Raw genomic sequence first — 13,856 nt, forward strand, 5'->3', positions numbered from 1 at the left:
GGCGGCGGCGGGGGGGCGGCGGGAGCGGCCGAAGGGGCCGCCCGGGTAGGGCGGGGGCGGCCTCGGCCCCCCTGACGGGTTTGTGCTGTGCCCGCAGTGGTTTCGCAGCGAGGCGGACGGCGGGGAAGGCGCCGGGGGGCTAACGGCCAGCAAGTTCCGGGCGGACTGGGCCTACCGGCAGCAGGAGTTTGAGGTATTTCCAGGGCTCTGGCACGGCCTGGGGCCTGGGGCCTGGGCCGAGCCCGGGCCCTGGTCGGTGGAAGTTGCGGGGATATAAGCTGGGGTGATCCTGTAGTCCCCGCCGTGCTGAGTGCGTGTGTTTGTGTATTTATGTAAAAAAGCCTCCCGGCTGAGGCACAGCCTGGGGGTGCTGGAGTCCGTGGCGGGTTACGTCCAGCTTGATGGCTCCTCGTTTGTGCTGACAGCGTGACAGCCCCACGGGCAGTCACGGTGAGCTGGTGAAGAGCCGTCCTGCTGGCTGAGCTGCGGCCAGGCCACGATGGGTAACTGTGCTCTGGCGAGCTCCCCCAGCCAGATGACATCTTTCCAGGAGTCAGCGTGAAGTCAGTGTAAACTGGCCAGAAATGCTGCTCTGCGGCCAGAGCTGATCCGGATCAGGCTTGCGCATATGAGCGGTTCAGCGGTGAGCAGAGCTAGTGTTTGTGGCCATGGACCTCATGGTCAGCCAGAGTTAAGCATGTGGATTTCTCTGCTCCTGGGGATAATACCATGTCCCACAAACGCTGTCAGATTGCTGGCAACCACCTGGCTGCCAGCTCACCTTTCTCGGAGCTCCCCCAGCTGTCAGGTGAAAGCTGACTGTAGTTGTCAGGCTCCTGACAGTTGGCTTATGAGCCTCATCATTAATTGTCCCACCTCTCTGCTGCCTCCCTTTGCTCTGGATCGCTGGTTGTGCCTTTGGGGTGCATTTATGTTCCCCGTTTCTCTTCCTGCCTGCTGTAGTCCTTGACCCTGCCCTCACTGCCTACTTCCTGAGCTGCATTCCTGATCATTGATGCTCTCCTGCCTCTGTAGTCCTAGTTGCAGAAATCTAGTCTTTTGTTACCTTGTTTCCTGGTTGAAATCAGCTGCTTCTGCCCTTGTTTCAACTGTAATAGCTTCTTGTTCCAGGCTATGGTTTGCATTAGAGGCTCCCTGATTTCAAAGCCCTCAGGCCGACTTCTAACTCCACTCCTTTCGCCTTGCCCATTGGATTTGTTGATCTTTTTGTACCTCAGTTGGCACTGACTTCTGCTTTTTAATGTTATTTCAGCACTACTGCTGTCTTGTCTATACCTGACAGATGCTTTCCGGTCTCAGCTGGGATGCCCTGAAGGGATTCATAAAAGTGTGCTGAGAAGAGAGATGCCTCGGGCTGCAGTCAGACATGGCTGCTGACCCTCAGGAAGAGCAGATTGCTCCTTGCTGTGTGCTGTGGTGCCCTCTCAGGAGAGAATGACACCCCCTCAGATCTGCTAGTGGAACAGACCGTTGTTTCCTAATCCTTTTCTGTGGCAGTGATCCATGTTAAAAACATCTAGTCTTCAGTCTTATTGCTAATCTGGATCACTGTGACAGAACCAGAACCAGAACTAGACTGTACATAAAATTACAGATTTGAGAGCGCCAACCTTAGAAAGGGGGCTGGAAATAAGTAAATGGGGGTAGTAATCTCTTCACTCGTTCTGAATACTTTTTTACATCAGCCTAGGCCACTTGGTTGGTAGGAAATGCCAAGGACAGCAGTGATCTGAGCTGTGCCCATTTTTAGGATATAGATGACTGTAGAATCTGCTTGGGATTCGTAATGCCTGATCCTTGCCAGGTTATATCCCTTTGTCACATAACAGGGTGAACAGGGGTGTCCTGCAACCCTCCTCTAATCCATTTTCACCAGTGGCTGCTGCACTCACTGGGCAGAGGGGAGCGCCCTCTTTTGCTTGAGAAGGAATGCAAGCTAATGCCAGGGAAGAAAAATACGTCAGCCACTTTGCTAGGAAGTATTTAGGGTATGTCGCCTAGAAGCTTTTTCTGTTAGAACCATTCAGGTTCGCAAGGAATAATTAAATATTCATTTTGAGAGATGGGAGAATGAGCACTGCTCTTTAGTCTTCTGGTCTGGGCACTTACATAAAGGGGGAGGAACCAGGAATCCAGTCTTAGCTTCACTGAATACTTAATTTAATGCATTTAAATGTTAATTGGAGTCCTGGTGAGTGCCCTGAGCATTAAGCTACAGAAATATTGCTCATTCTTGTCTTTTTCCTTAGCCCAATTAATATTTAATTATTTCATGCAAATTAGAACCACCCTACAGAAACAATGGAGATTCACCTTCCTTGTTGTATTCTCCAATGTGCTGATTATCCATGTGAGGTGAGGTACTTGCAGGTTCAAACCTTGCCGTGGAGGATGTCACAGATTTGAAACAAGATCATCCAAATTTAGGATGAGTGCTCTGATCATTGAGTTGGTAGCTGGGGAAAAGATGCCTTGAGTCACATATTGCCCAGGTTGATAGATGATCCCTTCTGGATCAGGCCTGGTGGGGGAGAGGTGGACAGATGTGTGGTGAATCCTGTCAGGGTTTAAACACGAGTTAGGATTGAGGTTGCTTATCACTGTCTAGACTTGGCTGTGTAGTACCGGGGCCCTTGTTTGTTGCTGGCATAGGTGGTAGCTGAGTCTAGAGAAATGAAAATGTGGACTTCAGCTCCTGAATTCCCTTTGTGACTGTAGTCATAAACAAAACATACTGTCAGGCTTTCTTTTAAATGAAAATGTCTCACTGTTTTGTTTGGCTTTTCTTTTTGTCGACACTACTAGAAAGCCCTGTGTGAGTACTCGAACTGCTTACTAGTCTTACCTCCCAGTAACATTGCAATGAGACGAGATGTCCAAGAGGGTCGGGCTCGGTGTTTATGTCGCCTGGGAAGGCACAAGGAGGCTCTGGATATCGCAGAAAAATTGGTAAGTAATGCAATCTTTGTTTTAGGCTTTGAACGTGAAAATATTGCCAGTACTTCTCTTATATGGACCATTTTCTGGAAAAATAATCTTCATGTCTATAATCCTTCAGGATGTTCAGTGCTCAGAGTATTTGGTAAACAGAGGGTAACTGTCACTGCAGATATAATCACTCTTTAGAAATCAGAACACCCTGTACCACAATGAGCTCCCTGTGCAGGGAGGCTGGTAGTCCTGGAAGGGACTAAATATCATGCTCTGCCAGGCAGAATTAATGTAATGTAATAGGAATTATAAGAAAGGGGATAAATGAGTGCTTAAATCTTTCCACTATAAAAGTGACGGTTCAAAACTCCCTTTTATTTCCATATACTTGCTGCCAAACTGCCACCAAGAAGAGTATCTAACCACAAATTGAGTTTTTCCCACAAAGGAAAAAGTCCAGAGGCTCTGAAGTCTGCTAGAATTTTACTGCTGCTGTTTATTTTATATAAAGGGTGTTTATACTACAAAGAAGGGCAGCTGTATAAAACTCTGAAGGCAAATAAACAAATGACAGCATTCGGAGCCTTCTTGCCTTTCAGACTGGGACAAGCTAGCTAGAGGGAATGCTGTCAGCTTGATTGTGCGTGATCCATATCACGTATCATTTAAAATTTTAAGAGCACAGTTTTGTACAATTTAAAAATTACCTTTAGTGATATTTGTGTGTCATTTTTCAGGGAGACATTTTCTTAGGCTCTGAAGGATGATTCTGTTCTACTCCTGTTTTTAATCTATTGTCTTTTGTTTCTAGAGAAACGGCGCTACTAACACAGATCACTTAACAACGGTTCTCAACCTGCAGTTTGCCATTTACCAGGGTCTGGAAAATGTAGAAGAAAAGATCACGTGTCTGCAGCAGCTGATCTGCTTACATCCTTTCAACCCTTGGTACTGGAAGTTACTTGCTGAATCTTATATGAGCCTTTTACAGAGTTTGTCTCCATTAGTGATTCCAGAAACAAATCTATATCAGTCTGAAGAGGTTAGTGTAAGTGATAGTAGTTTCAAAACATCAGCTGGAAGAGAGATTAATTTGCAGCCTCACAGATCAGATGGCCGGAAAGAAGGCCCTCGGTTCAGCCTTGCTACAGAAACAAAGAGGGAGAATGCCGTGACTTGTAGCAGCAGCCAAGCTGTAAAAGAATTCCTCTGCACTTCAGAAGAACTGGAAAGGATGGATGAAGGGAATCGCACAGCCTCCGAGTCCTGGGAGCAGAACATGTCGAAGAGAGTTGGGATAAAGGCATGTGCCTCGTTTATTAGAGCAAGGTAGCTAAACGTATTCTTAGAATATTGTTAACTTCTCCCAATCGAGAACAATTTAAAGCATATTTTTCCCAGCCTTAATATTTTCAGTTTACATTTTCAATTTAAATGTTTGTTTCAGCAGTGGCAACGCTAACTTAGAAGCACCCTGCTATTGCTTTAGATCTAAAAAGCAAAGTCCACTAGCGTGGTAGCTGTGAACAACCTAAATCTGAGCGGAAAGAGTTAACCAGTGTCATGCACTGTTGAGAAGTAAAGCGTTTTTTAATGACCTTATTATATGAATCTTTTGAAGTAATTATATACAAAAGGGCTTGTTCTTCAATAAATGCTCCTGTTAGAGCATGGCTGTTTCCTGGTTTGGTATTAAAGATGCAGCAGCAGAAGTGCCCCAAAGGGAAGGCTAGCCAGTCTTCCTTCTGCGAGTACCACCTGTCTTCTTTGCTTGAAGCCTCATGCTTGAGCGAAAATGTATGTTATAATAATGCCCCAATCTGCATAATGGATGAGGTTGAAAAACGAACTCTGTGACAGCTGATTGACAGGGCTGCATTAAAATGCTCTTTTCTTTTCTTCTCTCTCTTCCTACCTAAAACTCTTGCATACAACAAAAATCCCCAAAACATAATCTTTCAAAGAGATAATTAGGATCTGGCTTTGTTAAAATAGTCTTGGAGGTTTTTTTCCCCTCTTGCCTCTCAGTAACGTATTAGTCACCAAACGTATTTAAAGCCATTTTATGAACTTCCGCACATGTTTACAGAGAACACTTTATAACTGCCCTGTTAGGGAAAGATTTAAGAAATCTAAAAAAAGATATGGTAGCTTTTAACTGTACTCAGACTAAGAGACGGTGACTTTGCTACTTGGGAGAAGTTAATAGATTTAGTACTGATACTGAATATTAAAGCTCCATTCATATTAAAATAATCTGTGTTGCTTGTTTCAATGTGTATGATTCAGCATTGAGACAATTATAAACTGTGGGATTTACTTGCTTGGCTGCACAGTTTCACAAAGTGTTACTGCGGTTTATATTTGCAGATACACTTGTTCAGGGTAAGCTTCTCCCCTGCCCAGGTCTTATGCATTAACTAGGTTGTCTAATACGTTCAGGTCTGTTGGATTTTAAGTGAGATGTGGATGTTGCATAAACATATGTGCAGCATAAATTGCACCTGGAAAAGAGATGTTAGTATCGCTTTTTGTAGGAAATAAGGTTCTGTGTTAACGCATCATGAATAATTGACTCTTCTAGTTCTGCCAACAACAACAAAAAATTTGGAGAAATGGTTTTGTTTAATTTTCATTGAGATTTCATTCTTTATTATGTTGATGCAAATTTTGAAACAAAAACGCTTTACAAATTAAAAATACTTTCCATTTTTACTTTGAATTTCCCAGTCAAAACTTTACTGAATTTACAAATGGTTTCTTGGCTCAGACTTGTAAATTTTGATGTTTATAATGCTCAAATGAAAACTTTAATCTAAAATCTTAAGTCTTCTCTTCATAAAAATACCCACCTTTATTGTAAGACCTGCTTCATTTAACTTCGGTAAATGTGATAAAAAAATTTGTTGTTGTTGTTCTTTATGCATGAAGCTTGAATTAAACGTAGTTTCAGTAATGCTACTGCTAAGTCCCAGTGTTCCCTTGGTTGAATATACTTAGATACTTCCTCTGCTGACATGTTTTACAGTCCTTGTGTGAGGTGGACTCTGGAAACTGCCACTGTTCTCTCTGGTCGAGCAGTTCGTGATGGGGTCCCTCCGTGACATGAAGCCACGTTGTCAGCATAATGTCTAACCTTCACTGAATCATGGTGGTGACTTCTGGGGCACTGCCTTGAACATAAAACTGTGGTGAAAGGTTTTAGAAAATATCCCAAGGTTGGCCTGTGTGGGGAAGATGTTTGGTATTTGTCTAAAACCCGCAAATTTCTAGCTTTTCAGGTTACAAAGATAATCACTGCCATAGGCAAAAATGCTCTGTGGTCTTGTTAGGTGTTACTAAGGATGTGGAACACCTGATATGCTGCAGTTAGTGCTAGCAGATCCAAGCTTCACTTTTAAATTGTGTGGCAAATACATGGGGAAAAAAATGTTTGCGCAGAGCAGCCAGAGATACTTGGCATGTTGTTTTTCAAAAGTACTTCTCAGTACTTCTGTCATAGCACAAATATACCATACCTATAGTAGATTGTTATGGATTCGTTCATTTCTTTGCAGTTTTTGCAGTCGGCAAAAGTCAGGAAGAAGAGCTGTTTTAAAGTATTATATTTTGGTTTGTTTGAAGTTTGCGGACTTACTCTTTTGCCAGCTGTGCCTTTTTTTAACTGCCTCTTTCATTTCAGGCTTTTACTTCAACTTATCCAGTTGCAACAGTCGTCCTTTGCACTAGAGAATAACATAAAAGGCCAAAAAGAAATTGATGGCAAGGTGGCACGACTTGGTTTCAATGAAAACTCCTTGCTGTTGATGACCAAGGTAGGGGGATGTTTTGTTGTGTGCAAGTTCTCAGCTATACGTAGGCTGGTTGAGGTACCTGAGCCAGTTCAGGCACAAAGTCCTGTAAGCGACACTCCCCTAAGCTAATTAACTGGGCCAGGAAGCAAGGTAAATTAGCTGGGGTGGGTAGCCCCAGTAGTGTGTTATCTGGAGCTGACAGTGGTACCTATATAGCTCTGGCTTGTGTCATGCAGCTGTATCTCTGTTCTGCTGAGATTCTCCTTTTGGGAATGTTCAGGGTTGTTAAGTTTCTCATTGGACCTGTATTTGCAGCTGCATCATCACTGTGTGTTTCCTGGGATGCAGATTTTATCTCAGGAATTTTAGATGCCACAAAGTGAATCACAAGTATGAAATGGAAGCAGGGATTACTTTGATGGCCACAGCACTATTAAACACTTCCAGAAAAAGTATTAAACATTTTCAGAAAAAGCCAGAGACATCCTTTTACATGATTTCTTCCTTCTGTTTGATGTACTGGCTTCTAGTTTTACAGAAATACAGAGGAGGAGAGTAACATTGCATGACTTTATTCATAGAGATTGAACATTTTTAGTACTATTTATAGAGTTTCTGACTTTTATCTTAAGGAACAAAAGGAAGCCAGTGAGATTCTAACAAGTTGTTGAAAGCCCAGCTGCTGCGGGGTTGGCAGGCGGTCGTGTGGGATTTCATCCATAAGAGGGCAGTAGCTTGCAGTCTGTCTCAGGTTGCGAAAAGGTTGGGAGAAGAAACTTCTCTCCTTGCCTCCCTTGGTCCCACACCCCCCCAGGAGGAGATCCGGAGTGTTGGTGCTGTTGCAAGGTGAGCACTGAACGCAGAGTTGGCGTTGAGATTTCCGCTGCTAGTCAGAGAGTAAAAATCCCCCTGTACAAGCATAGCCGGAATCTGGGCGGGGCTCTCAGCTCTCCATGTTTATTGCAGAATGCAACAGGCAGGCAACTGGATCGTGACTTGGAAACTTCTCCTGGATGGCGTGTGGTTCATGTGTCAAGGGCTTTTCTTGTAAAGATCTGTTATTAATGTCAAATTTGCTGTTTTCTCTGCAAGTTATTTTCTTGTTTCCCATCGTCTTTCTTACTCTGTTTGCAGGTTATGGGGCAGGATCTTATACCAGAGAAGCTAAAAGAGGAATTTCAGGGTGAGGTAAAATGCATAGGCCCTTCAGCACTGTCATCACTGGTAACTGCATCAGCCACAGAATTTGAAATCAAATGGTTCGGTAATCTCCAAGATGATTTATGTCACTTTGATAGACAATTCCATTCAGATATAGGTCTCCCACCTTCGGTAACTTAAAGGTTTTGTTGTATTTATTCTCATCTCTCCAAATAATTATGGAATGATATATGCAATAAAGTTAATATTACATTTTTTAAGAATTCTTATTGTATATCTTTTAAGAATATATGTATAAATCTCTGCATTTAAACTCTTAACATCTCATCTTCTTCTTTGTTCACTGATTTGTTTGTATTTAAAGTAGTAAGGAATCCGGAATAAAATCGAGCTTTCACTTCAGCTTTCAGAGGTAGCTTTCCATCATAAACCTCACCATGTTGTGATTGGAGCACCTGTGATTTTTTGAGGTCTGCAATGCCAGTGGGGTGGAAGGCTTCCTTTATGATGTCCAGTTTGAAAGTTTCTTGGTGTCAAATTCTATGTTGTTGCATTTAGACCCATGGAATTAGCCATTTTCTTAATTAATTTTTTAAATATTTCTTGATTAAGTGACATTATAGTGATTTATTGTTCAGAAATGGATAGCTAGGATTCTTAAATATATTTATGCTGAGAAATTGTCAATAAGAATAATTCCATATGTTTTAGGAAAAAAATCTAAGTGGCAAGTATTGAACCTAGAACTGGAAGGAGATTTTCTTTCTTCAAAGCTAAGAGTTTTTAGGAGGCGTAGAACTAGCTATAGTCTTGTCTTCAATGTGCTTAGATGAGGGAGGAGAAAAACTGTCAACGTTGTTTATATGCACTGAAGAGTGTTTAGTCAGATCATACCCTTTGTAAAACCCTGCAAGGAAGAAGATCTTTGCTGTGAAAACTGGCAGTGTTGTTTCTGCATCATACAGCTCCTTATGTTATGCTTTCAGTTGATAATGACACCACTTTGCTTTACTTTCTGAAGCATCAATGCTACGTGCTTTGGGCTTCTACAGAAAAAGGCAGAGATTATCCTGTAGTTTCTTTTGCTTGAAATAATTTACATTTGAGGCAAACAAGGTGTGTTCTTCCCCCATCTTCTCTTAAACTGAGACATAAATTCTTCATAGCATTTTGTAAAAGTGTTCTTTAATGGATATAGTTTAAAACCAGGAATCTCTTAGATGTAATTTGCTGTGACTTTTCTTCATGTTTTCCTGTGTTTTCTTTCTGAAGTACTAAAGAGTGCTGAAACTTTAAATAACTCACAATTGAATGGTAATTCACCACATGCAAACACACTTTGTATCTGCTACATTTAGGTGAATTTTAAAGCTTTAAGATACTGGTTAGGGAACCTGTGACTAACCCTTGGTATGGTATAGCCCTCTGCCAAGTTGGCTGTGAAACCTCTCCGGAAAAATGGAATATCGCCTTCAGCCATGTCAAATTATCTTTGATAGTTTGGTGACTTAATGCGATTAAACCACATCCTGGTCAGCTTGTTACGAAAGATGATGACTTGGCAAGTATACTTGGGTAAGCATTAACACACTCATAATGTATTACAGAATATTTGGTTTAGTCATGCGTGTGCTTTGCTAGGTGGAAATTTTTGTGTGTGTGTGTAGAGCACTATATTTGGATGGCAGCGAAGCCTGCCTGAAGGGCTGGAGATGCTTTTAAGACTAACTGGTGTCATAAGTTTTCAGTAGAGCCTGTCCATAACGTGCTGTAAATTAATTACAATGTTGGCATCAACAGTAGAATGTCTTACAGCACAGATATAGCAAACATGGAAAGCTTAATGCCAAATATGTCAGCAGTATGTCTCCCGGTTTCCTCTTAAACTTAAGGTCATGAGTACCCACATAAAAAGGCTATAATTTGTTTTGCCACAGCTCTCGAGTAGGTTCAGTAGTTAGGACACCAGAAAACAGCTTTTGTGGAACCAGGTCTGTATAGATATTTAATGGGAACTTGCCAAATGATTTGGCTCCACAATTTAGAAGGTGGAAATGGCATTGGAGCTGTTTTAGCAGCAAATTAAATACTTGCCAAATGTTGTCATTTTGTGGCTGAGATGTCCGAAATACACAGGGGCTAGCCAAGGTGATTTGGAAACATTTGCTGTGTGTGCAGATTGTCTGACTTGAGGTTGTCTCTTAGACTGGGAACATAACGGTTAGCTCTCTACTGGCTCCAGGAGTGGAAGGCAAGTGGCAGTTCTTAAGAACAGGCAGTATTTTTCTCAAATGTAACAATAAAGCAAAAATGTTGTTTTCTTTGCCGTAGTTAAAACCAACATGAATGTTGTTCTGAATGTGTTGCATAGTTACTGTTCCAAATAACCAGTGTTTATTGCACTGGGGCTATGAAATACTCCTTTGTCCCACTTGTGCCTGGCTATCTCTCATCTCAGCTACTTCAATTCCTCCTTTTTTGGCCTGCTTCTCACTTTTTTAGCATGCCACTTCTAACTCTAGTTTTCTGGTTTGGATCATATCTCATGAGGGGCTTAGCATTCCCATCTTGCATTTGAATGCTTCATCGTTGCTTCTATGTTCTGCATAATTCTACATCTGCCTGTAATAGATTTCTTCATTTTTTGGCTCTTATGATATTATTATTGGTATTAGTACATGAACTGGTATTCCACGCTGAGTTAAATAGCAAATTTTAGTATTGCAAACTGCAAGTGAGATTCCATGAATTGTTACTGAGGTTTTATTTTGTTATTTTAACACTTGCTTGTGTTACAGACGCTTCGGGAAGGACCCTCTGACCCTGGTTCTGAAGCTTCTGAAACGATTGCTGTGTACAAACACAATCTAGTTGTGTGTCTTGATATTGAGTGTTTGAACAGTGCTGGTTTTGAGGTGAGGGAACATGTTAGTGCTGTAACTAGTGACATTAACACAGTTTTCTCCATCACAGAATCATAGAAGCGTTTGGGTTGGAAGGGACCTTCAAAGATCATCTAGTCCAACTCCCCTGCCATGGGCAGGGACACCTTCCACTAGACCAGGTTGCTCAAAGCCCCATCCAACCTGGCCTTGAACACTTCCAGGGATGGGGCACCCGCAACTTCTCTGGGCAACCTGTTCCAGTGTCTCACCACCCTCATCGTAAAAAGTTGCTTCCTTATGTCCAGTCTAAATCTACTCTCAGTTTAAAATCATTGCCACTTCTCCTGTCACTCCCCCTCCTCAGCAGAACAGGGAAAGAGAAAATAAGATTAAAAAAAAAAGGACCTGTGGGTCAAGATAAAGGCAGTTTAATAAAGAAAAAGGAAAGGCTGTGTATGGAAGCAATGGAAAACAAAAGAAATTATTCTCTACTTTCCATCTGCAGGCAATGTTATTGTAAAAATGAGTATGGGAATAGTCTTAAGATCACTCATAAGGAATCAAGAGTTATAACATGGGGTCCTGCTTGTGCACGCAGCTGAGAGGGACCTTTACTGCTGGCAATAACAAAAGGGTTTTAGCTAGTGCCTGCTTCTCCTGCCCTCTTTCCAGTACCTGCACACAAAATAGAAGAAAAGAAAAATGCAAGCAAATCCATTTTGGTAACAATTTGGCGACCCAGGTGGGACTCTGCGGGTTCCCGACCTGTTGAGTGTGGTGGTGGCATATGACACAGCCAGTGCTGGGTGAGTTCCCTGATTGCCCTTGTGGGATCCGCATTCCCTGGGGAGGTACTAAAACTGTGGGCAGCATCAGTCATGGGGGGTTCAACAGATAAGGTAAAACAGGGTTCGCCGCTGGCAGAAATTCTGGGAAACTGGAAGAAAATTGACGGTCCTTTAGGACTCAGTGAAGCTTGAACTGTAGTTCTCTGTTGGGATGAGTGGCCAGCAGGAACTCGGGACGGGACACCCCCTGTGCCCTGGCCCCTGGGAGGTGTATTTGATGTGAGTAAGGTGACCTTCCTGCCTCATATGCGATATGCGATAAGGCGGAATTGCCTCATATGGTAAATCCATGCTGACTACTTCCCATCGCCGCCTTGTCCTTCACAGGACAACTTGGAAGTTGTTTCCAGGATCTGTTGCTCCATCGCTTCCCCAGGGACAGAGGTGCAGCTGGCAGGCCTAGCAAGGGTCATGGAAGGGGGCTGCATGGGACTGTGGTGTGCAATGGTCCAGGAAGGAGGAAAGCCTGGGTGCTCTTTATTTTCTAGGAGGAGCAACGGGGGCAGACCAGGGCATGTTCTTTTTTTGCAAAAAAAGCAGGCTGTTGAAGAAGCATTCAGTGAAATGCTCCCAAGGAGCACAAGCAGCAAGCACAGGGGATGTCCTGGAGCACGTGCTCCTCTGGGTGCTTTCTGCGTGAGCAGCAATTGCACACAAAGTGTGCTCCACTAGCAGTTGTACAGCTGGGCAAGAGGCTTCGCACTCAGAGGTGCCTTGATGGGGAACGCTCGCAGGACACCAGCAGAAGCACCTCAGCCAGAAGACCTGCAGGGCCGGTTTGGGCTGGGGAAGGGATGCGGGGACACTCTGGAAAGCCCTGGCCAAGCCCAGCCTATTCATTCAGCTTACTGCCAGAGTGCGAACGCAGGGGCAGCAGTGGGTTCGAGGTGCCCTGCAAACATCCTTTCCTGGCACGTGAGCGATGCCTGCGCGGAGGGTCCCTTGGGCAGTGCCACTTAGTTTGGCTTTGCTCTCTGCTCCCCACGGTGAGGACATGCACAGCCACCAGCCCTGACAGGAGCGTCCCCATCGCTGCCAACAGCAGTGGTGCTCTGACATGGCAGAGTTGCCCTCCAGAAAGCCCCAGGGGCCTTATTTGGGCCCGTTGGAAGCCTCTGCTGCCCTCGAGAGATCCCTCCATTCTACAAAACTCTAAAAGTCTAAAAAAAAAAATCACTTTTAAGTACCAATTCACTTCTGCAGATATTCTGGAGGCTGGTATAGGCTATGTTTGTTTATTCATTTCAGCCCCTACCACCCACATCTAGATCCTCTTCATCTTCCTCCAGAATAGGCGAGAGACCAAAAATATAATGATGAGGATCATTCCAGTTCTCGCTTTCCAGGTTGTCATCTGAATCGTCCTCAGCAAAATTAGAGGGGATGAATCCTCTTGTGCCGTCTGCCAGCTCTCCCACAGACCAACCACCTTCATCCACCAAAGACATAAACAGATTGTCCAGTAGTTTGAGGAAGCTCTAGTTCAGGCTGCTCACTGGGACCATCAAAAGGAGCGCAGCTGTATCGAGCTATGAATGCTCAAAGCTTTCCCGGTCGTTGTCCCAGAGCCTGCAGGATGACGGACTCTTTGTCTGCTACTGGTGGTTCTGTCTCACTTGCAGGACCCAGGGGTGTCCTCTGCCCAAGCTGAGTGAGGGGCTCTGAACCCAATTCTCTGGTTCGCTCTCCGGGGCTCGAAACGGTTGCCTGGCTTCTCCATGGTCCCTTTTTATTTCTCACTGAGCGCTTTCTGCCATGTCTCTCACGGCTTTCAGTTTGGTCTCTGCGGCTTCCAGTCGGGTTTGAAGACAGCTGATGGCTCGGATGGCAGAATTTCACTCCTCTGCCACTCGTGTCAGTTGCCCCCTCAGGTCAGCATTTTCAGCCTGAACCTCGTCTGTCCATGGAGGCAAGAATTTTCTTCAGCCAGTCTGGTGTTTTCTTCCGTCATCTCCAGAAGCTGCACCTCTAACTCCTCACACCTGAGCAGCTGAGGCTGCTCACATAATGTGAGCCCTCATCACTTGCAGCCAGTTGGGCCCGGAGCTCCTCAGCCGCTTTCGGCGAGGCTTCATTCTGCTGGTCCTGTGCCAGCAAAGCTCCGGCATGCTCTCTTCTGTCTCCAGCCCTCTGCTGAGGAAACGATTTCACAGCCCCAGGCCACAGGCCCCCAGCCCGCACCATCCCGCCTCATGGCTGAAGGTTTGGGGAGGCGG

General features: G+C 44.2%; 1 protein-coding gene across 8 annotated transcripts; it reads left to right on the forward strand.

Annotated features, from left to right (window-relative positions):
* The first annotated feature begins 35 nt into the window (after positions 1-35).
* LOC104837679 (chromosome unknown open reading frame, human C8orf76) lies at positions 36-12,736 on the forward strand. 8 transcript variants are annotated; one of them, XM_010576949.1, is made up of 7 exons: positions 36-643; positions 2,827-2,970; positions 3,764-4,281; positions 6,635-6,767; positions 7,881-10,822; positions 11,298-11,598; positions 11,968-12,736. In XM_010576949.1, the coding sequence occupies exons 1-5, from the start codon at positions 629-631 to the stop codon at positions 8,085-8,087; spliced, it is 1,017 nt and encodes a 338-aa protein (XP_010575251.1). In that variant the 5' UTR covers positions 36-628; the 3' UTR covers positions 8,088-10,822; positions 11,298-11,598; positions 11,968-12,736. The 8 variants fall into 8 exon arrangements, with proteins under 8 accessions (XP_010575251.1, XP_010575252.1, XP_010575256.1 ...); XM_010576950.1 differs by having other exon boundaries at positions 7,881-9,482; positions 10,706-10,822; positions 11,298-12,736; XM_010576954.1 differs by having other exon boundaries at positions 7,881-8,010; positions 9,266-10,822; positions 11,298-12,736.
* Positions 12,737-13,856: the final 1,120 nt, after the last annotated feature.

This window comes from Haliaeetus leucocephalus, unplaced genomic scaffold (genome assembly GCF_000737465.1).
Source record: "Haliaeetus leucocephalus isolate CR32 unplaced genomic scaffold, Haliaeetus_leucocephalus-4.0 Scaffold555, whole genome shotgun sequence".
Lineage (NCBI taxonomy): Eukaryota > Metazoa > Chordata > Aves > Accipitriformes > Accipitridae > Haliaeetus > Haliaeetus leucocephalus.

Coding starts and splice junctions, on each gene's coding strand:
- LOC104837679 (XM_010576948.1), top strand. Junction 4,282..6,634: donor GCCTCGTTTATTAGAGCAAG/GTAGCTAAACGT, acceptor CTTTCATTTCAG/GCTTTTACTTCAACTTATCC. Junction 6,768..7,880: donor CCTTGCTGTTGATGACCAAG/GTAGGGGGATGT, acceptor CTCTGTTTGCAG/GTTATGGGGCAGGATCTTAT.